The 21,933-nt window shown below is 58.9% G+C and overlaps 1 protein-coding gene across 1 annotated transcript in view; it reads left to right on the plus strand.

Moving 5' to 3' along the window:
- The window catches only part of LOC147358912 (beta-galactosidase-1-like protein 2), a 31,144-nt gene extending 18,037 nt beyond the window's left edge, over positions 1–13,107 (plus strand). The window contains exons 9-20 of the mRNA XM_086338236.1: positions 409–473; positions 5,179–5,263; positions 6,149–6,286; positions 7,205–7,285; positions 7,726–7,832; positions 8,333–8,482; positions 10,140–10,208; positions 10,592–10,679; positions 11,657–11,744; positions 12,067–12,178; positions 12,596–12,712; positions 12,817–13,107. Coding sequence (XP_086194362.1) covers positions 409–473; positions 5,179–5,263; positions 6,149–6,286; positions 7,205–7,285; positions 7,726–7,832; positions 8,333–8,482; positions 10,140–10,208; positions 10,592–10,679; positions 11,657–11,744; positions 12,067–12,178; positions 12,596–12,712; positions 12,817–13,107 — 1,391 coding nt within the window. The remainder of the gene's footprint in view (positions 1–408; positions 474–5,178; positions 5,264–6,148; positions 6,287–7,204; positions 7,286–7,725; positions 7,833–8,332; positions 8,483–10,139; positions 10,209–10,591; positions 10,680–11,656; positions 11,745–12,066; positions 12,179–12,595; positions 12,713–12,816) is intronic.
- Positions 13,108–21,933: the final 8,826 nt, after the last annotated feature.

Raw genomic sequence — 21,933 nt, forward strand, 5'->3', positions numbered from 1 at the left:
TGCTGTGGGCTTCTCTAGCCGGCCTGGCCCGGGCCTTGCCCTCCGCCCGCTCTTCCCGGCGCCGTGGTGGCGCTCACCTCGCGGTGGCAGAGACAGAGCGTCCTGCGCTGGGCCCGGGAGACCGGAGTCAGGCCCGAGGTCTCCGGCCGCTCGCCCGGGCTCGGCTTTCTCGGCGGGCTCTTTATCCACCAGCACACGGGGTGACTCCGCCCTTCTTGTCCTCGGGTCACTCGCGGTGAAGGCTGAGCAGAGGCGCAGTGAGCCTGAGCGGTGCTGCTCGAGCCCCTGTGGACACACGCGGCCTCGTCTTCACCAGCAGCGTCTGCGGGCGTCGCGGGCGGTGTCTGCGGGCGGCGGTGGCACCGCGCCAGCTGCTGACCCCGGCTCGGTCTCCCCTTCCTTCCACAGTGTTTGCCACCCTCCACATGAAGAGCATAAGGCAGAAAACGTACGAACACCTCTCCTCAGCTCAGGTGAGGACAGCTCAGAGGCGCGGGGTGTTTTCCTTCATCTCAGCTGAAGACTTGGCTCAGATGTTCAGGAACTTCTCAGCTCTGATTCGCTCAGTTAAAACTTGGCTCTGTTACACGCTGGAAATGCCTGCTGAGGGCGGTTTGAGGTGCAGTTGCATCAAAGTGCCCACAAAGCCTGGCCCACAGCCCCGAGGAGGGTTCAGGATGGCAGAGCCAGCGCACCTCAGCGCTGAGTGTCCTCACTAAGGGCGGGGCTCTGCTCCCCCCACAGTCCAGGTGCTATGCCCTCTCCACCATCCCCCGCCCCCCAGTTTGGGAGCAACACTAGGAAACAGCTGGGGCCCCAGGTCATGGCTCCATAGCCTGAGCTTCTGGCTCTGCCAACAGAGCCTCTGGTTTCAGGATACCCTGCACACAGGAAGCCATGACACCCACTAGGAGTTTATACACCACTCATTGTTCCCCATTCCAGGTGCAATTTGCTAAGCAGATGTCACTTTTTGCCATAGCAATCTGCCTGATAATATGGGTAACGTTCTACCTTTATTGAGATTTCTAAACCAAAGTGGACCTAAAGTCAGTTTGCAAAAGTTTTTACCCTTTGAATGAATAGCCTCATTCACATTTACCTGTGGTCCAATGAGAAAGACAAGAAACAAAAATAAACAGGATTCAGTAGGAAGTGCTGGTTCCAATAGAAGCATTAGGGGGAATCAGAGGGTGCACAGATCTCTCCCACCAAAAGAAATCAGTGGCTGAATGCTTCACTCTGCACCTGTCCAAGCTCTGCAGTATTAGAATGAAGGGAACACTCTCCTAATTTCCATCAAGACAAGACAATGCCTGGAATTCTAAAAAAATAGTTATCTCCCTGATTCTGTCCTTCTTCAGTCTAAGATAGAACTAAGATTTAGAGAAGAGTGCAAAGATACAAAGGGCTGAGTATCCAGCCACTTAACAACTGGACCAACACCAAGGGCTGTTGGTCTGTACAAGGGAAATGGTACAAGAAGTACAGAGATTTGCAAGGACTGGAGTCCGAGAAAACATGGAGAGGGAATGTAACTCTTGGGGCAGAGCAGACACTCAGAATATGATGGTGATGGTGGTGATGGTGGTGATGGTGGTGGTGGTGATGGTGGTGATGGTGGTGATGGTGACGGTGGTGATGCTGGTGGTGATGATGGTGGTGATGGTGGTGATGGTGATGGTGGTGATGGTGATGGTGATGATGGTGGTAATGGTGATGGTGATGGTGGTGGTGATGGTGGTGATGGTGATGGTGGTGATGCTGGTGGTGATGATGGTGGTGATGGTGATGGTGGTGGAGGAAGAATATGGGATAGTAAGTGGGGATTCAGCAGTTACAAATGATATCCTAACTATAATAACGTCCTAAAACTGAGTTCGTTTATTCATCAGATAAATCAGCCAGTAAATGTTTTCAGCACTTGCTAGGGGCCAGTTCTTCCCTGGTGGTTGTCACCTCCCTGGTGGCTCAGATGCTAAAGCGTCTGCCTGCAATGCGGAAGATCCAGGTTCCATCCCTGGGTCGGGAAGATCCCCGGAGAAGGAAATGGCACCCCAGTCCAGTACTCTTGCTGGAAAACCCCATGGACGGAGGAGCCTGGTGGGCTACAGTCCGTGGGGTCGCAAAGGGTCAGACACGACTGAGCGACTTCACTTCCTTTCTTTCTGTGTGCCAGCTGGGCTTCCCAGGTGCTCAGTGGTAAAGAATCTACCTGCCTAGGAGAAGTTGTGGGTTCGATCCCTAGGTCAGGAAGATCCCCTGGGGAAGGAAATGGCCGCCCGCTCCAGTTTCTTGCCTGGATGAGATTATAGTCCATGGAGTCACAAGAGTTGGACAGGACTTAGCAACTGAACAAGGGCAGCAAACGTGCCAGTTAGCTGTTTATTTGTCAAGGCCTTGCGGATAAAGCAGGGAAGGAGCCTACAAAGTCAGCACTTTGGAGCTTGCATTTTAGTGGTAAGAGACAGGTGGTCAACAAGGCAAGTGTGGAGAAAGCTGGTAACGCAAGCTAAGAAAACATTCTCTGAGAATATTTATATATACGTTTAGTTTACACCCCCCCCCCATTTTTAATGTTTGTCTCTTACTTTACGTGTAAGAAGCTACTGGTCCTATCCTTAGCTTGCCTGTGAGGAAACCATGATTCAGAAAGGGAAAATTTCTGCTTTGAGATCATCTGTGGTCGGTCATTTAACAGAATAACCCAGGTTCAAACCCAGTCCTCCTGCCTCCAGATCCCGTGCTCTTTCCCTGCCCTCTGAACTCCTCCGGTGAGGAGAGGGTCAGGGCGGAAGAACGAGAACATGCATCAGAGTGGTTTGGAAAGGCTGAGACGCACTCTTGCCGAGAACTCCACCCGACACAGTGCTGGGCCACCAGAGGCAACCCCCAGCTCAGCCTTTGCCACCCCTGATGCCTAACTCCTGGACTCCTACCCGAACAGTGGGTTCTCGAACACCCGGCTCTGAAGGCTCATGGGGACTGTGCCCTAAGACCTGCTCGACCATAGCAAAGAAGCACCTCCTCAGAGCCACTGTGGAGGTCTGTGTGGAGGTTCGTGGGGAATAGGACCAGCTCTGATGCAGCAGGCTCGCCTGTAGGTGTTCAGGGAGGAAACAGAGTTATCATCCTGAAGAGCTGCGTGTACTGCCTGTTCACAGCACCACGCCTCACGGCAGCCACGGTGTGCAAGCAAGCCCGTTGTATAAGGAGGGATGAACGGATGAAGACAGTGACACGTGTATCGAGTGGAAAACATTCAGCTTTTAAAAAGGAGGAAATCTGTCATTTGTGACCCCATGGATGAGCCTGGACAGCGCTGAGCCTGGCAGATACGCCAGACAGTGAGAGACTAATAACGACCGTGGCGGCACTTTGGTGTGGAGTCCCCGGCAGAAAGCAGCAGACTCCCACGGCGGCCGCAGAGTGGCCGGCAGCGGCTGCGGGGCGCCAGGGAAACGGGGAGACGCTGGAGGAGGGCACAAGCGCCGACAGGGCAAATGCGGTCTGGGATGCACAACTGAGCCCGGTGGTAAACAGCCCTGAATCGCTGAAGTGACGTTTGTTGAGAGAATATGATATAGATGTTCCTACCAAAAAAAAAAACAAGTGAAAGAAGGAATTGGGAGTGAATCTCACATTAGGGGAAGATTCATTTGGTGGCGTCTTCAAAATTTGGGAGCATTTTCACGGAAAAGGGGAAATTCTTTCTGGTACTAGGGAACAGAATTAATTTCAGTGGGTAAAAGGAATAACAAAACTTTTATTGGCTGTATGTAGGGGTTGTACTTTCTTGCAATCTGAATTCTCCAGAAATGGAATATACTGTCTCGTGATGAATTCACCATCACCTGAAAAGGCAGGGTGTCTGCAGGGATCAGTGCCCACCCAAGGATGGGGCGATGGCCAGAGCCCTCAGGTAACAGACCCTTCCCGACGTGAGGATCTGTACTGTGGGGGTCCTGTGGGGCTGGGAGGAAGGGAGCTGCAGGGACTTAAGACGCACAGCCTCCATCTGTGTGCGTGTGCTCAGTCGTGCCCCACTCTGTGGCCCACCAGGCTCCTCTGTTCTCCAGGCAAGAACACTGGAGTGGGTTGCCATGCCCTCCTCCAATGGATCCTCCTGACCCAGGGACTGAACCCGTGACTTTTGTTTCTCCAGCATTGGCAGGCGGTTCTTTTCCTCTAGCACCACCTGGGAGGCTTGAATCAGCCTTAAAGGAGAGAGCACGTTATCTCCGGAATTCAGTAGAATATTTTTAAAATGTTAAATTACAGGATGCCAGGCAGAAATGAGTGAAAAGGTCACGTGATTTTGTGGTCACGAAGTTGGCAGTGGTTTTGTTAGTTTACTTATTTTTGCCTTACTTTCTTTGAAGCATTTATCAGCTTAGGCAGGAATGTGAATGCTGTGGGGGGCTGGGGGCTAGGGTCCCCTCACTGAGAGCAGACATTCCAAGCCTGCATTAACTTTCAGAGCTCGAAGGAGCAGTGTTGACTTTAACTATGGAGTGTGTGAGCCTGAATGCGGAGCGTGTAGGTCCTGAAGGCCTGGGACGGAGGAGGGCCTCTGGCCTCAGGATGGCTCAGGCTGGGGCGCTGGAAGGCCTCTGGATGGCTCGGGCTGGGGCACTAGAAGGCCTCGGGCCTTGGGATGGCTCAGGGCTGGGACGATTGAGGGCCTTGGTATGGCTCAGGCTGGGATGGCAGAGGGCCTCAGGCCTCGGGATGACTCGGGCTGGGACAATTGAGGGCCTCAGGATGGCTTGGACTGGGATGGCGGAGGGCCTCAGGATGGCTTGGGCTGGGATGGTGGAGGGCCTCGGGCCTCGGGATGGCTCAGGCTGGGGTGGTGGAAGGGCCTCGGGATGGCTCGGGCTGGGCAAGGGCGGAGCAGGAGCCGGGGATTGTGTGGGATTCTCGCTGGGCTTGCATTGCTGGCACTTGGTTCTTGACATCTCCAGTGCCTCCTCTGGGTCAGGTGCTTCCCTACGAGACCTCTCCTGGGGTTGGTCAGGGGGATGAAGAGATTTCTCCAAAGCTGGAACAGTGAGACCATGAGAGGCAGGCCAGGCTGGGCCTGTGCTGAGAGCAGTCGGGGGCCGTGAGGATGCGTGCGGGTGAGGCGGGCCGCGTGATGGCCGGCTTGAATGCGTCCGCTCTCTGCCTCCGCAGGGCCCGGGCCCGGTCATGATGACGGTGTACACCGCCAGGTCTCTGGACGGATGGGGCACTCCTCGGAACACTCTGGACTTGCACAGTGAGTCGCATGTCGCGCTGTTCGTCTCTGAGGGTGGGTGTCGGCGGGACTCTCCCGCCCACTGATTAGGGTCCCTGAGGTTGACGGGGCGGGCGGATCCTGTGTGCAGTGTCTGTGTCTGTGTGTCTGTGTCTGTCTGTGTGTCTGTCTCTGTGTCTCAGTGTCTGTGTGTCTGTCTGTGTGTCCGTGTCCGTGTCCGTGTCCGTGTCTGTGGGCTGTGTAAGCATGCTGTGTCTGAGCCACACGGGAGGGTCTCCCCGCATGTCAGTGTGATCTGGTGATTATTCTGTCTGGAGTGACTTTGTTGGACTGAAGCTCTAAAGTCAAGAGAGCCAGCTGTTATGGGAGGCAGTTCAGGGACAGCTAGTGGGGCTCCACCCGGGAGCGGGCGCTGTGGGCCCCAGATCCTCTGGCAGCCCCGCCTTCCGGGAGGAGCCACAGGCGGGAGGCGGCTGGAGGGTCGTGCTCCTGGGGCGGTGATTTTAGACCAATACGCACAGGTCGCTCCGTGCTTCAGAGGCACGAGCTGGACACCCGGAGACAGAGACGTTGGGGAGATCAGACCCGGGGGGCCCTGATGGCACCGCGGGGCGCCCCCTCCCTCCCCCGCCTCCTCGTCCCTCCCCCCCCTCCTCGTCCCCCCTCCCCCTCCCTCCCCCGCCCCCCCACATGCGGTCCTGAAGTCAGGGAGGCTCCGCTCCCCTGCCCACCCCCCAACCCTCCCCTCGCTTCCCCCCTACCCCGCCTCCCACCGGTGACAGTTCTGACGTCACCGAGGGTCCGCTCCCTTCTTGCCTGGCCCCTCCCTCCCCCTCCCCCCTCCCCACGACCCACTTCAGTCCTGAAGTCACCGAGGCTCCGCTCCCCCCTCCCCGCCCACTGCAGTGCTGATGGAGAGTGTCCGGGAGATGCTGAAGCTCAGGTTCTCCCTCAACTTCTACATGTTCCACGGAGGCACCAACTTCGGCTTCATGGGCGGGGCCGCGTTCCCCGGCCATCGCCTCCCTATGGTCACCAGCTACGGCAAGTCCCGGCCGGTCCCGCGCCGTCTGCCCACGGCTGCCCCGCCTCTGCAGTCTCGGGTCGGGTCCTTTGCAAGCAGAGAAGCTAGTGGCTTAGCTCTGTCCGTCCACTGTGCAGCCTTTGTAAAAATCTTAGTTTTAATCGGCGGATGACTGCTTTCCGGTGTTGTGTTGGTTTCCCCCCATCCATCAGCATGAATCAGCCACAGGTATCCTTACATCCCAGCCCACCCTCCAGGTGGGCATACAGTGCTGCCTGAGCTCCCGGTGCGAGACGCACCTTCCCACGAGCCATAGTCCTACCCACGGTTGTGGGTCTGTGGAGACGCGGCTCTCAGCCCGCCTGGACGCCCGCACGGCCGTTCTCTGCGTCTGCATCTCTGTTCCTCCCGCGGCTAGGCTCATCGGTACCATTTCTCTAGGTTCCACGTGTGTGCGTTAACATATGAGATCTATTTTTCTCCTTCTGACTGACTTCACTCTCTGTAACAGGCTCTAGGTTCCACCTTAGCTCAACTGACTCAGATTCCCTCCACAAGCCTTGGTTCTTCCGGGCTCACTGTGAAAGCCATTCCCTTGATCCCCCTATCCCGGGTGTTGGGTGTTGATGACTAGGTCTCCCCCAGTCTGCGACTCTGCTCAGGGACCAAGCAGGCAGCGAGGGTGAGAGAGGGGAAGGGGTCTGGTTGGAAACCAGCGGGTCCCGGCGCTGGGCTCCAGCCTGGGCTCCTGACCCCCCGGGGTTGCCATCTGTCCCTCCTGGGGGAGTGTAGGGAGCTGGCATCGGGCACCTTCCTGCCTCAAGGCCTTCCTCCCAGAGCTGCTGCATGAAGGGCCCTTTGACTCAGCACCAGCTGCCAAAGTCCCCCGGAAGTTGGGCCTCTTTAGGGAAGGTGACGAATGTGTTTCTATTTCTCAGACTATGGGGCGCTGCTGACAGAGGACGGAGGCTATACACCTGAGTATCTCGTATTTCAAGAGTTTTTTCGCCCTGACGCAGGTACCCGCCCCGCCCTCCAGAGGGCTCTGGGCTGTGGGGGGCGGGGTGCAGACGTGGTCCTTGGGGGAGTCCAGCTCGCCCCAGTGCGTTTTATCCTCAGGGGCTGGGGACTCGGGCTGCACGAGACAGTCCCCCCAGCCCCGCCGTCGGTGGAAACCAGAGGGTCCAGGCCCTCCCCAGAGCCACAAGATGCGCGTGTCCAGGTGGAAGTCGGGAGAGGGGGCAGAATCTGAGCACGCATGCTCCCCCGCTGGCTTTCAGAAGATTCTGACAAACAGGGTGCCCAGGCCAGGCCTCTGGGTGCAGGAGGACTCCCTCCCTTCGGTCCCTGCCCCCGTGGACCATCTGTGGTGCTGGGCAGGCTGGCCAGGGGCAGCAGAGGGTGCTGCACCCTTGGACGGCGCTGGGGAAGGAGCCAGCCTCCTGCCTGTGGTTTGCAGGGGTTCCCAGCTTCCAGCATCAAGACCACAGACCTAAGGATACGTACGCTCCCCTGGCCGCAGGTCACTTCATATCCCTGTGGGACACCCTGATTCACCAGGATGACGTGAGTCCCCTGCTCATGGACGTGAGCTCAGGACTCGGCGGGGGAAGGAATGAACATGGGGGCAGAAAGCAGTCTTCGCGGTTTCAGTCCCTTCTACAGTTCAGATTAGGAGACCTAGATTACTGCAGAGTCGCTCAGTCGTGTCTGACTCTGCGACCTGTGGACTGTCGCCAGTCAGGCTCCCCTGTCCGTGGGATTTTCCAGGCAAGAGTAGTGGAGTGGGTTGCCATTTCCTCCTCCAGGGGGTCTTCCCGACCCAGAGATGGAACCTCCTGAGTCTCCGTACTGCCGGCAGGTTCTTCACTGCTGAGCTACCTGGGAGCCCAATACATCCATCCCCTCCCTCGGGGACCCCCCTCCCCGCCCCTCTTGGTCACTGCCAAGCGCCGAGCGGCTGCTGCAGACTCGTCATCACAGGGTGATCACTTGGCCCCGTGCTCCCTGAGCTTCCTGGCCTGTGATGAGGCCCCTCAGCCTGGTTTCCACTCCTGGCTCTGCAGGAGCCCGTGAGGTCCACGGGGTCGCTCTCCATGGAACAGCTGTCCGTGAACGAAGGTAGCGGCCAGTCTGCTGGGTATATACTTTACGAGACCGTCATCACCAGAGGAGGCGTCCTAAACTCGGATGGGCATGTGAAGGATCGGGGGCAGGTAGGGGGCTGGGGCGGGCGGAGGGTGCCGTTCTCTGCTGCCGAGACCCCGCTGTGTGGCTGAACGTCTGAACAGCAGGCTGGCCTCTTCCTGACCTGTGGGAAACCGCCCTTGTTTCTTACCCCTGATCCCTTCAGTGAAACGGTTGGTGTTCACATGTCAGCCACTGCTCCCATGGGTCTAAGGCACTGGGTGTCCCGGCGGGCTGCCCGCCGAAGCCTGAGTGCACTTGATGCCGCTCTTGGAGGATACCTGGGAGGGGCCGCAGACGCCACCCCCCCCCACCCCGTGCCTCGGGCAGAGGCCCCAGATGTTTCCTTGGCACGTCATGGTCGGATCTGCGCGTTTAGTTCTCGAAACACCCATCTAAGGTACCTGTTACCAACAAGGAAGCCGCAGAGACGTGCAGTGACCTTGCCCAGAAAACAGGGGCGCTGGGCGCTGGGCGCCCTCCTGCGCACTCTGTGCAGGGGCTGTTTCAGGCTCTTCCTGCCCATTGTGGTCCCGTCATCCCAAGATCTGTGTCCCCCTGCACTCATCGTGAGCTCTTAGCCACAGACCCTCATTCCCTGCTGTTTGCTGAATGCGTGTCTTCACTTGGATGTACGTTCCTGTGACTTCTCAGACTCAACACGTCCAAACCCGTCGTGAGCTCCTTAGAGGAACGACAGCCCCAGCCCCGCACCCAAGCTGTGGCCACCCCACCGAGCCCAGGCCTCTCCCTCACCTTGTCTCCCTGGTGGAGCCGCGTCACTTGGCTGCTCTTTGCAAACCCAGGCCGTCGCGCACGGTCTTAGAATTCTGCGGCACAGCCATCAGACCCCGTTCCTGACCTTCCTGTCTCAGAGGGCTCACTGTGTCCCCATCTCGTGGGGCCCCCTGAGTTCCTTCCCCAGGGCGAGTCCCGTCCTGACTGCCCCCTCCCAGGCCCTCCCCACCGCTCTCCGTCGTGGTCCTGGGTCTGGGAACAGCTCCTCCCACCTGCGGGCGCAGGGCGGGCTGTGTCCTCCTCAAACCTGGGCTGGGACTGTGTGTGCACTGCGGCTGCCACTCCTGCAGGATAAGCTTTAGTCACTCAGCCGTGCTCACTCAAGCAGTGACTGTCGAGCCTGTAGTTCTCATCTTGGGACCCTAGTATGCGTAAATGTGAATCCTTTGTTCTGCGTACTATGGACATTTTGGATACTCGTGGATTTTGATTTTTACAGTCTCCTAGTCAGACTCCTTTTGGAAAGTTGTGACCTAACTCAGACCCTCTGCGGTGCCCTTTGTGTGCCCTTCTCTGTCCTGTGGGGCTCGAGCAGCCTTGCGGGGGCGTCGGGGGCAGACAGAGCATGGTGGGCAGTGGGGGGGGGGTGGGGACACAGTCACGGCGTCTCTGCCCTGGAGCCCCTGCCGGCCCTTCGTAGGCATGTGCATCGTGGTGTCCGTCATGGTGCCCGCCACCCTCCGCCCCCCTCCCCAGTGCCCGTGGCCCCCGTAGGTGCTCAGGGCTCTCCTCACACCCCTGGGCTCATCCGCCTTCAGGGTTCCTCTCTGTGGACCGGTGTCAGCGTGTCGCCTTCCCAGAGGCAGACTTAGTCCTCCCCTGGGGCCCTGGTGCCTCACCCCTCCTGCCTTGTCCACACCCCACAGTCTTCCCCGCTCTCTTTGGCAGGTGTTTTTGGATGACAAGTACATAGGAGTCCTGGATGACGCGCATCAGAAGCTGACTCTTCCCAGCGATGTACATACCCCATGGTTCCAGCCCCCTGGGGCCCTGGGCTCGCCCCTCACAGAGGCTCCGCAGGGCTAAGCTGTGCACTTCTCCTGGGGCGGCAGGATGGTCCCACCCTGGGTGTTTGCTGCTCAGAAAGCCCTGGGTTGAGCACCAGCCTCAGAAGTGTCTCCAGTAGAATGTTCAAGGACTTTCATTTCTCGACAGGCCCAGTATGGGAGGAGGGTGGAGGAGGAGCTGCAGGGTTTGCCTGGCCCAGAGCTGAGGTCTAGGGTGCCAAGCACCACCCTCTGACAGCCCCCAGTTTCCGAGATCGTCCCAGTCTTGGGGGGGCCCCAGTGGTCTCCAGAAGAGGCCTGAGCGGCTCCCTCCAGCTGGTGTGTGTTGGGCAGCATTACAAGGAGTTCCTGACGCTGCGGATCCTGGTGGAGAACCAAGGCCGGCTTGCCTCCGGGACCAGCATGAACCAGGAGAGGAAAGGTGGGCCCAGGACCACGGGCCGCCAGGGCAACCTGGGGTACTTCCCTGGCCCACGCAGCCATGGCCCGGGTCATGGTTTGGAGGCGGCGGGGGCTCCCGGTCAGTGAGAGGCCCAGCCTGGGAGCATGACGGAATGGGCTTCAAGGGGAGGAGGGCCATGTCCTGCCCCAGGCTCCCCCTAAGGTGCTCTCCCAGCACTGAGCACGTGCACTGCCCTGCCTCTTCCGGGAGGAGGCTGCAGAAAGGCCCTCGGAGAGCAGAGTGGGCCGAGTGCTGCCCTGGGAGCACTGATGGTCCCTCCCTGGGGCCCATGCCTGTGTCCTGGCCTCCTCCAGCCTCCTCCAGCCTCCCCATCCTCCCTGGCCTCCTCCCCATCCTCCTCTGGCCTCCTCCATCCTCCCCGGCCTCCTCTGTCCTCCCCATCCTCCCTGGCCTCCTCCATCCTCCCCGGCCTCCTCTGTCCTCCCCATCCTCCCTGGCCTCCTCCGTCCTCCCCTGGCCTCCTCTAGCCTCCCTTGACCTCCTCCGTCCTCTCCATCCTCCCTGGCCTCCTCTGTCCTCCCCATCCTCCCTGGCCTCCTCCATCCTCCCCTGGTCTCCTCCATCCTCCTTGGCCTCCTCTGTCCTCCCCATCCTCCCTGGCCTCCTCCGTTCTCCCCTGGCCTCCTCTATCCTCCCTGGCCTCCTCCGTCCTCCCCATCCTCCCTGGCCACCTCCGTCCTCCCCATCCTCCCCTGACCTCCTCTGTCCTCCCCATCCTTGCTGGCCTCCTCCATCCTCCCCATCCTCTCTGGCCTCCGTCCTCCCCTGGCCTCCTCCATCCTCCTCCATCCTCCCCATCCTCCCCTGGCCTTCTCTGTCCTCCCTGGCCTCCTCCATCCTCCCCATCCTCCCTGGCCTCCTCCATCCTCCTTCAGGGGTTAGGGGCACTTCTCTGCAGCTTCCCTGCCTCGGTGTCCTCTCTCCCTCTTCTGCAGGTCTCACTGGAAACATTTATCTAAACGGTTCTCCACTGAGAAAATTTAAAATCTACAGCCTGGAGATGCAGAATAAATTCACACAGAGGTGGGTGCCGACCACTGGCTCTAGGTGCCCGATCGCAGATGGGGAGACCAGGGGCCAGCCAGCCGGACCTGTTTGTGTTCACACAAGAGGCAGAGACCCAGAACACTGAAGGAAGTGACCCCAAGTCTCCTAGTTGTCCAGGGCAGAGTGGTCACTGCCCCACTCTGCAGCCCTGGTCTGCTGTTTCATTGCTGCGTTGTGGACCCCAAATGGGCCATGGGAGGGGACACTGGGCTCAGCAGAGAGGAGACAGCCCTCCGAAGGCACAGCTGACATGCTGTGAAGGAGCGTGTAACCTGTCCACTGGGCTGACTCTCCCTAGGAAACTTCCCAACATCTGGAAGCCCAGCTTTCTCCACACTGTGGGCCCTGCATTCTTCCTTGCCCTCCTGAGAGTCGGCAGTCAACCCAAGGACACCTTCATGAGCCTGCAGGTGAGTGGTGGTCTTCCTGGCTGTGTCCCCAGCCAAGCTTCCGTCCCAGGAGACCGCCACCCCACGGCCATCCGGGGGGCTGCCCCTTCCCGGTGTTGACTCAGGGCGGGGAGGGAGGCCAAGGAAACGTGCCCAAGCTGCCTGCTGCCCTGTGTCCTGGGTGGGGCGGGGTGGGAAACGGCAGTGGGGACACGGCAGTACCTGTCCCTGAGGCGGGTGCGCATGGAAGGCGAGTGGGACCAGGGCCTCCCTCCTGGGGGCCCGGAGCGGGAGCCAGGGCCGAGGGTAGTAGCGCAGTCTCCAGGTCACTGCCCCCCGAGGGCCGCAGCTGGGCCTGCGCGCTGAGTGTGGCCGTGGCCGCACTCTGCGTCCGGTGTGTGTGTGTGTGTCTTGCAACTCTGCTTCAATGTCTTCCAGGGCTGGACGAAAGGAGTGGTCTTCATCAACGGACAGAACCTGGGGCGCTACTGGAACGTCGGGCCCCAGGAAACGCTTTACGTGCCGGGACCCTGGCTCAAGCCCGGGTTAAATGAGGTGACCTCCCGCTCTGCACCTCTCCCCGCCCGGGGCCGTGCTCGCCCCACACCACCCGGCCTCGGCCGAGCGTGTGTCTCAGGGGCACCCTTGCCTCTCCGCAGATCATCGTGTTTGAGGAGTTCAAGTCCACCCTGCTGATCTACTTCACCAACACCTCCCAACTGGGTAAGCGGCTTCCTCCCCGTAAGCAGCTCCGGCAGCTCCCCGCCTCCCGAGGCGTCTGCGCGCGCTTCCCGGGTCCCGGTCACGCACCACCCCTGCCGGCCTCTCCGAGGTTCTCATGGAGGTTCTCACGGCCGCGTCTGCTGTGTCTCCTGCTGCCGTGGCCCCTGGGTCCTTCCTGGCGGTCACCGGGCGGGGGATGCGCGGCCCAGCCAGGACCGCCGAGCTGACCCCGCCCGCCTCGCTGCTTCGGTGGGACAGTGCGAAGCGGCCTCCTCCTGAGGGCCTGTGAGGCGGGCTGCTTCCTCCACCCCCTCCCCCAGGGTGGGGCGGGGCCAAGGGAGACCACGCCCCTCCTCCTCAGGGTACTGAGAGCTAAGTCACACCGGCTGCCCCTCCTCCTCATGGTACTGAGAGCTAAGTCACACCACCCCCCTCCTCAGGGTACTGAGAGCTAAGTCACACCCCCCTCCTCAGGGTACTGAGAGCTAAGTCACACCGCCCACCCCCTCCTCCTCAGGGTACTGAGACTGACGTTAACCGAGGCGTGGCTGAGCTGAGCCGTCTCAGAGCCCTGAGTGCCTGCTAGTCCTCCAGGCCCACCCAGTCACTGGGACCACCCCAGAAGCTCCGTGAGGCCTAATCTTGCGCCGGGTCTGCCGTCTGCTTCCCCACCAGCCAGCCCGTTCCTCCTTTGGCATAAGTCAGCTTCCCTGTTACAGCAGCACAATAAACACAGCTAACTGACTAAAGCTAACCCTCGGTCACGCTTCTGTAATAAAAGCAGTTGACCCCTGAGGACAGTGGTGAAGAGATGCTCGGCACACTTGACCCCACAAATGTGAATCTGAAACAAAAGGTGTCTTCCCAAGAAATCCAATAAAATATGAACACTAAGTGAGGGATTGGCAGGCAGTTCATACATGTTTTATATTTTCAGTGTTAAGAAAGGCTTTTCCTTTGACTCCCCAAGTCTCATTCCATACGTCATTGCTTTTCCACATTCCTGTGGAAACCTTGCTTTCTGGAGACTCAAGACTCCAAGTGGCCTGGTCCCGAGCCCCTCCCCCACCCCGCCCCCGCCCGTCCCCCGGCCCCCCTCCCACTCCACGCTCCTCCCCCGGCCCCTGGCGTCCAGCGCCCCTGGATTCCTCTCCTGCTCGGGGTTGCCCTGGGGCGCACGCCCTGCTCTGAGCCACAGTGGGGAGCACCAGGGCCGTCTCCACAGTTGTGTGGGGCAGCCTGGTGCCCCGGCAGAGCAGGCCTGCAGATTCCAGTGCAGACGGGCCCTGGGAAGAGGGGGTCCCCACGAGGTGCGTGGGCACCGTGCGGCGGGCGGCTGAGGAGTTCCGAGCCATGGACCAAGTGGCCGCGGTTGGGCCAGGTGGGGGGCTACACTTGCCGCCCCAGTCGACCAGAGTCAGGGTCGCAAGTGCTCGGCCTGCACCCCCGCCCTGTGTCCAGGCAGCGGCCCGGTGCGGACCAGGCCTCCTGCCGCCCAAGGCTGCCCTCATCGCCCATGCTCTCGGGAAGTGCAGGCGTGAGACCCCCCACGAGACGGTCAGACGTGCCGCTCCCGCCGCTCTCCCTGCCGTGGGCACCCCCCGAGGTGTACAGCACAGACCCCCAGAGGGCCCCGGTGGGCGCTAGGCCGCACCCCCATAATGCAGGCGCCTCCCAGGTCCTCCGGCGTTGCTGGACCGAGGCCGTCCCCCAGCCCCGGCCCTTCGCGTGCACAACCTCAGCCCGCACAGCCCTCCTCCCGGCCTCGTGGCTGCAGGGTGAGCGCCCTGTGCCCCCCAGGCTGTCGGGTTGCAGGCTTGGCGTCTGCTCACCGGGTGCCAGGAGCACCCCACCCCCGGGGTGACAGCCGGTGGACACCGCCATCGTTGTCGGTCCCGCTTCCCTCGTCACGGGCCCTTCCGGGCACAGTGGCCGCGCTCTGGCCTGCCGAGACCTCTCCCCAAGCCTGGGACCTGCAGGAAGATACCTTTGGGCCCCTTCAGTGCTGTTTCCCCCCATAACCGAGGGCAGCGCCTTACACGGAAAACCGGTGACTTGTGAACAAAACACACGAGCAGCCGTCCTCTGCCCGTGTGAGTCGTAGGGTCGGCGGGCGGCTTTCTTGGATTGTTGGGTCTTTGGGATCCCTCTCAGAGTTAGGCGTGGCGGAGTCACTGTAGTGAGCACAACGGAGTGGCGTCCAACATTCCCACCTAGATTGTGCCGGAAACCTCGGCAAGGGGACTGGACACTGCTTGTATCTCAGGGGGCCTGGTTTCCGGACCTCCGGGGCAGGCCGGGAGGCGGGCTCTGGCAGGAGAATGCGTCTCCAGGGCACGTTCACAGGGGGCTGCCCGCCCCAGCCCCTGCCAGACAAGCCCATGGGGAAGGAGGGGAGACCCCTCTGCAACTTGAGAAGCTCAGCCGGTTTCTATCAGTGGGAGCCCTTCCCCTGGCTCCCCGTTTTGAAACAAGTTTACCTACTCGGATGCAGACCGATGCAGACTGCAGATGGACTTGCGCTCATTTCCGAGGCCCGCCTGGGGGAAGAGAACTCTCATCAGCTTGGGGGCGGGCCGAGGGCTCGGCGCGCGTGACCCGTGGGACCTGCGTCCTTCGGGGAGGCCCGGGTCTCCACGCCGGCCCGTGACTGCCCTTGCGGGTGCACAGGGTGACAGCAGGCTCCCCGCCTCCCAAAGCCCCGCTGGTGGCTTGGCCGCGGTCCCCAGTGCGCCCACGGCCCCGCGGGAGCAGGACCCCTGTGTGGCTGCCTGCCGACACTAAAGAGACCTTGGAACTGGGCTGAGAGCGCACGGTGTTCCGGGGACAGGGATGGTGGGTCTGTTTGTCCCCCAGCCTTCGAGCACCGCCCTCTGAAATCACATTCATGTTTGTTCCCCGGGGTGAGCAGACAGCTCTGCCCAGAGCAGCAGAGGGCAGAGAGCAAACTCGTCGGGGACCCGGGACAGACCGCCGGCTTCCGGGAGCTGCTGGATGCGTCTGGATTCCGTCACGGCCGTGTGCAAAGGGTCCCTCAGCTTAAAGCAGGGCGTTTCCTCATGTTATGCTGTTCCTGAAACCCGTGGAAAGGAAGAGGGAACCGGGACCTTCTGGGAAGGAGGGATAATGTCCAACAACGGGCCCAGGCGTGTCCAGAGCCAGCAGAGCATCTGTTGCTGCTGACCGTGAAGGCAGGGGCTCTTCACCACTGGTGTGCAGCAGGTCACCCGTGGAGCCGACAGGACACACAGCTGGCCACGCTTTCACGGTAACTCGGACTTTACACACCAGCGTGCCGGATGTAAACACCAAAACCCAAGAACCATCTCAGGCCCTAGGGCACAGGTCAGCCTTGGAATCATCTAGGGTGTTTTGATAGGCATGCAGCATCATAGAGGTGTGAAGTTTTAAAACAATTGTAAATATCTGTTGCTTAATTCATTTAAAAACAATAAACCCACTATCAGCCAGCTAGCTAGACAGATGCCAACTCTCAACGGACTCCTGCAACCAGAAGCCTTGGAAGTCATCCCGAAGAGACTAGACCGATTTCACAGAATTACTATTTCCGGCCACCTCAGGGCCTGCTGGGGCTTCCCTGGTGGCTCAGATGGTCAAGAACCCGCCTGCAGTGCAGGAGACCCAAGTTCAATCCCTGGGTCGGGAAGATCCCCTGGAGAAGGAAATGGCAACCCACTCCAGTATTCTTGATGGGAGAATCCCATGGACAGAGGAGTCTGGCAGGTTACAGTCCTTGGGGTCCCAAAGAGTCAGGTATGACTCAACGATTAACATTTCCACTTCGGGGCCTGTTGCACTCTGGCCATGCACTCCTCTGGTCATTGTCCCCATGAGTTCAGGTGTGAAGACTGTCTTTTTTCTGAGAGACAGGTGAGGAAAGTCATGAGTATCGGATCCAGCATTCTCATCCTGATAAAGGTCCTCTTGTAATCAAATTTCAATGTTATGAGAGAAATTCCAAAGAGTTCCATCATGACATGAAAATGATGCCTCCTGCTATGAGCTCTCCCAGGCTGCAAAGACCAGCATCACTTCACACACAGCGGGCTTTCTGCCCACTCTCAGATTATTAATACCTTTGCCTAAGATATCACTGGGGCTTCACTGGTGGCTCAGTGGTAAAGAACCCATCTGCCAATGCAGGAGACCTGAGTTCAGTCCCTGGGTCGGGAAGATCCCCTGAAGAAGGAAATGGTGACCCACTCCAGTATTCTGGCCTGGAGAATCCCATGGACAGAGGAGCCTGGAGGGCTACAGTCCGTGGGGTCATAAAGAGTTGGACACGACTGAGCAACCGAGCACACACACATGGGGAAATTACTGGGCTGGGGTCTTGCCTATGAGACTTAGCACCTGAAAAGATGCCTGGTTCACAGGGGAAACAGCTCGAGTGGAGGTGGGCGGGCCCACTGGGGCGTCGCGGCTGTGCTGCCAGCCTTCACAGCGGGCTGACCCCCCAGGCTGCTCCTGCTGAAGAGCACAGACTGGCACACTTACCCAGCCCAGGGGACCGGCACCTGCATCTCACCCACCCGCCACTGAAGGCCTTGGCTGGTGCTTTGGCAGAGCCAAGACACCTGGAACGCCTTGGACGCTGACTGCCTTGGGCAGCCCCAGCCATCCTTGTTGGCCCTGGAGGTGCCTTGTAATGACAGTATAGCGACTGTGGAGCTCACTGCTCTGGAAAACAGGTAGGTGGGTGGAGCATACACACACAGGTAGGTAGACTGGTGCAGCCCCGGGGGGACCATCAGTCCCAGGCGGTTGAGCAAACGAAGGCAGAGGATGGAAGGTGGGAGGAGGCCGATGGGGACTGAGAAATGCTCCCTCCTCCAGTACGTCTGGGCCAGACAGCCCCAGGCAGCCTCCACCAACGTCCCAGGCGGTGACGCATCAGGAGAACTCCTCATCATGTCCACGTGTCCCAGACCAGACGCCTGACCCTCGGCGGGATCACTGTCCTGCACATCAGTCGGACAGGTGGGCAGAGCTGGCACGATGGGTGAGCCCCGGGGCCTGGCAGTGCCCTGACCCGGGGGACTGGGTGGCCCGCAGGCTCCGGCCGCCTCGCCTTGGAGGGCTGAGCACAGACGGCCTCCGCGCATCCTGTCGGTTCAGCTCAGCTGAGAGCCGGCCGAGCTTTTCCTGAGAAGGTCACTTCTTCGAACGGGGAACCTCCGTACGTGGATGCGGAGCTGCTTCCGACCCGGGGCCCTGTAAGTACACGGGTCCTGCCGGGTTAGGCAGGAGCGCACACTGACCCCCTGGCTGAAGCCCCAGGGTGATCAGCGTTTAGGGGGTTGTGTAAATTTGCTACTTCCCTCTTGTAAGTTTGTTCCCTTTAACCCGTACTGTGCATCAGTACCGAATGGCCCACGTGGTGTGTGCTACCGCCCTCTACAGGGCTTGGGCGGTAAAGCACACACAGCACAGCCACGTGTAGAGGGCGCACGCACGGACAACGTAACACCACACACGTGGACTCACTCACGGAGCTGGACGTGCACACGCAGGTTTCCACCTGTGAAAACCCAAAGCTGGAAGGTGCGTCGGTCGGGGACTTACTGTCTAATACAGAGAAACAGTGCAGGAATCCCCTGCGGGCCAGCGCAACAGGGAGGTCACGGCCGGCGGCCCCCACCCCACCCCGGGCCCAAGCCCCACCCCCCCATCCCCCCCTAGAGGCTGCGACCGGGCCGTCACCCCTTCCGACCCAAGGCCCGGGGCTCCGCCCTTTCTCCACGGTTCTCTCCTTCGTTAGAGGCCGAGGCCCTCCCCGCAGCCGTTCCAAGCGGCCTCCCCTTGAGTATGATCCACGCGCTTCCGTCTGTCAGGGGTCCTGATCTCTGGGCTGCTGGGCTGCTTCCTCTTGCTTTTGAGTTTAGTTCTCTACTTAGCTGCTGAACGTGGAGTCTGTCCTCGATTATTCTCATTGCTTGGCTCAGGGGACAAGATTGAAGGATCTGTCCATTTGGCCTCTTGAAACTAGAGCCCTATGAACGTTCCAGGAACAAAGCTAACACTTGCACGCGTACAATCCCTTACCCGTAATCTCTACGCCCACAGAACACTAACGCCTGAAGTGTCTTCTAAAATTATTTGGCAGCAAAGCTTGACCAGTGTGAGTGAATTTGGAAACAAAACCTCTCAGGCATTGACCTGACTCATTTTAATCATTTTTATTTACCGCCTCCCCCGCCCTTTTTTTTAAGAATCGTCTTGTACTTTGGTTTTGGCTGTGCTGGGCCTTTGCTGCTGCTCGCGGGCTTTCCTCTGGTTGCAGGGAGCAGCGTCTGCCCCTAGCTGTGGGGCCCTGGCTTCTCTTGTTGCGAAGCACGGGCTCGAGGTGCTTGCGCTCCAGGACGTGGGCTTAGTTGTTCTAAGCGTGTGGCGTCTTCCTGGACCAGGGAGCCAGCCCGCGTCTCCCACACTGGCAGGCAGGTGCTCAGCCATGTCCCTGGCTGACCCCTGGCTACGCCTGTTGACCCCTCTTACTCTGAAGGTCGATGTTTCCGAGCAGGAGCGGTGCTGTATTTTCCGTGAGTGTCACAGACTTGCTCTGTTAGAGTGTCCTGTAACAGAGGGCTGTAAGGAAACCACTTCAAATTGATAAACAGTGTATACAAACCCAGCCACACTTAACATTACACTTAGTGGTAAACTGCTTGCTACCAGAAACCTGGAAACAGGTGAGGATGGTTCTCACCACTCTTACTCAGGATAGTACTGGGAACCCCAGCTGCCACAATGGGACAAGAAGAATCGATAAAAGACGTTGGAGAGATTGGAAAGAAAAAAACCATATTTGCAGATAACGTGACTTTCTATTTTAAAAGATTTTTTCCCCTCAATTTTCAGCTCTGCTTCTTCTATCCCAGATTCTTCTATTTATTTAATTATTACGTCTCGTGGGATCTTAGTTCCCTGACCAGGGATCGTACCCAGGCCCCTGGCAGTGAAAGCACCAGGTCCTGACCACTGGACCACTGGGGAATTCCCAACATAACCGCTTCTTTAGAAAGTCCCGTGGAACTGGGTTTTCAAAACAACCGTGTACAATTAATGGGAGAGAATACCAAGGTCACAAATACCAGATCTACACAAGAAGCCCGGCTGCATTTCTCTGTGCTAACAATAAGCTTGCTGAAACGGAACTTGAAAATGCCATGCCATTTAAAATAGCTCAAAAGAGGGGCTTCCCTGGGGGCTCAGTGCTAAAGAATCTGCCTACCAATGCAGAGGATCTGGGTTCAGGCCCAGGTCAGGGAAGATCCCACATGCCCTGAAGCAACTATACCCAGGAGCCAGGAGTCCTGAAGCCCGAAGGCCCCAGGGCCCATGTGCTACAAGAGAACCCACGGCAATGAGAAGTCTGCACACCACGGCCGGAGAGCAGCCCCTCGCGCTGCATCAGAGGAGAGTCTGTGCGGAACAAAGGCCCAGCAGCACCAAAAACAAACCAGTGGTTTTAAAATAGCTGCAAAGACAACGGAGCACCGAGGTGTGCAACTGAACTACGCACAGGCTCTGTACGCGGAAAACACGAATTCTGATCAAAAAGTGCAAGTTGCTAGTCGTGTCCAACTCTTTTTGACCCCATGAACTATACATACAGTCCACGGAATTCTCCAAGCCAGAATACGGGAATCTCCCCAACCTGGGGATCAAACCCAGGTCTCCCGCGTTGTGGGCGGATTCTTTACCATCTGAGCTATGAGGGAAGCCCCCCAAAAGTGAAAGAAGACCGAAATGAATACAGAAACACAGCATGCTCATAGATTGGAAGACTCAACACAGTGAAGATGCTAAATCTTACTAATGGAGGGGGAAGGCTAGTGCGATTCCCATCAAAATGTCAGCATGGCTTTTGGTAGAAATAGACAAGCTTTTTCTAAATTGTGTATGGAAAGGCACAGGCCCTAGAATAGTTTTAACAATCTTGATAAAAAAGAATACAGTTTTGTGGCTGTTAAACCAGATTTATAAAACAAGGTATATTCAAAGAAACATTGCGCTTCTGTGTTTAATGAGTGGAAAGTCAAGGCAGCCCCTAGCATCTAACCTAACAATGAGACAAAGAGGGACATTGTACAAAATTTTCAGGGAGGTCGGGTCTCAAGGATGGACATGTACCCGTGATGAGCGAGACAAGAATAACAAACATCCACAAGCTCACGGAAAACTCTAGTCTTGATTTCTATCTGGTGCCATGGGCTCTGCTCTTTCCAGTGGCAGAGGAAAAGCAAAGGGCTTCAGGGAGAAAAGGCCAGAGGACTGTCTGATTTTCCAGTCTCTGAAAAGAGATTTTCATCCCGGGACTTCAAATCCAGTTGTTCCAGACAGGGCTAGCGCGTTCAAATCTCTACTTGGACCTGCGTTTCTGGTCTCAGGAGACGTTCCCACTGTCTGCCCTGCTCGCCTGGGCCGCCAGCACAGAGGCCGTCCGCCTCCTCTCTCGAAGCACCTGCCTCATCAGCCAATTACCAGAAGTTTCCATTTCACCTGGAAATTCTCCTAAAATCCCTCCGCGTCCTCGCGGAGTGTAGGGACTAGGAGAACGGCTCGGGTGCTCCTCCTGGGAACCCCGGCTCCTCGATGACCTGTTTCTCACCTCGCCTCCGCCTTGCACAAGGCAGTCTCCGCAGATCGGATACCAGGCTTGACGGTCAGCCTGCAGCCTCCGGCAGGAGACGCCGGTGCCCAGCAACGAGGCCTCCGCTGTGTCCCCGCCTTCGCTGCAGACACTGGACGGACTCTCCGTCCACCGGCGTCCCTCTGTCTCACTCTCCGTCCCCCGTGACTCTCCCCGTCTCCTGCGGCGGGTTGGGGAGACGCCTCCCCCAGGGGCGCACGTCCGGCACCCTCGCGCCAGTGGCCTCCTTGCTGAGCGTCTCCGCAGTGGACCTGGAGCCACGGGGCGCGCTGACCGCCTGCCCCGCGCGGCCGCCCTCGGGTTCTCCTCGCGCCCTTCGGTCCCGGGTGCTGCTGGAACTCAAGCTCAGGGCGATGACCCTAACCCTCCGGTTCCTCCC

The sequence above is a fragment of the Bos grunniens genome, chromosome 15 (genome assembly GCF_055505025.1).
Source record: "Bos grunniens cultivar Pamir isolate PY7600 chromosome 15, Bosgru_T2T1.0, whole genome shotgun sequence".
Taxonomy (NCBI): Eukaryota; Metazoa; Chordata; class Mammalia; order Artiodactyla; family Bovidae; genus Bos; species Bos grunniens.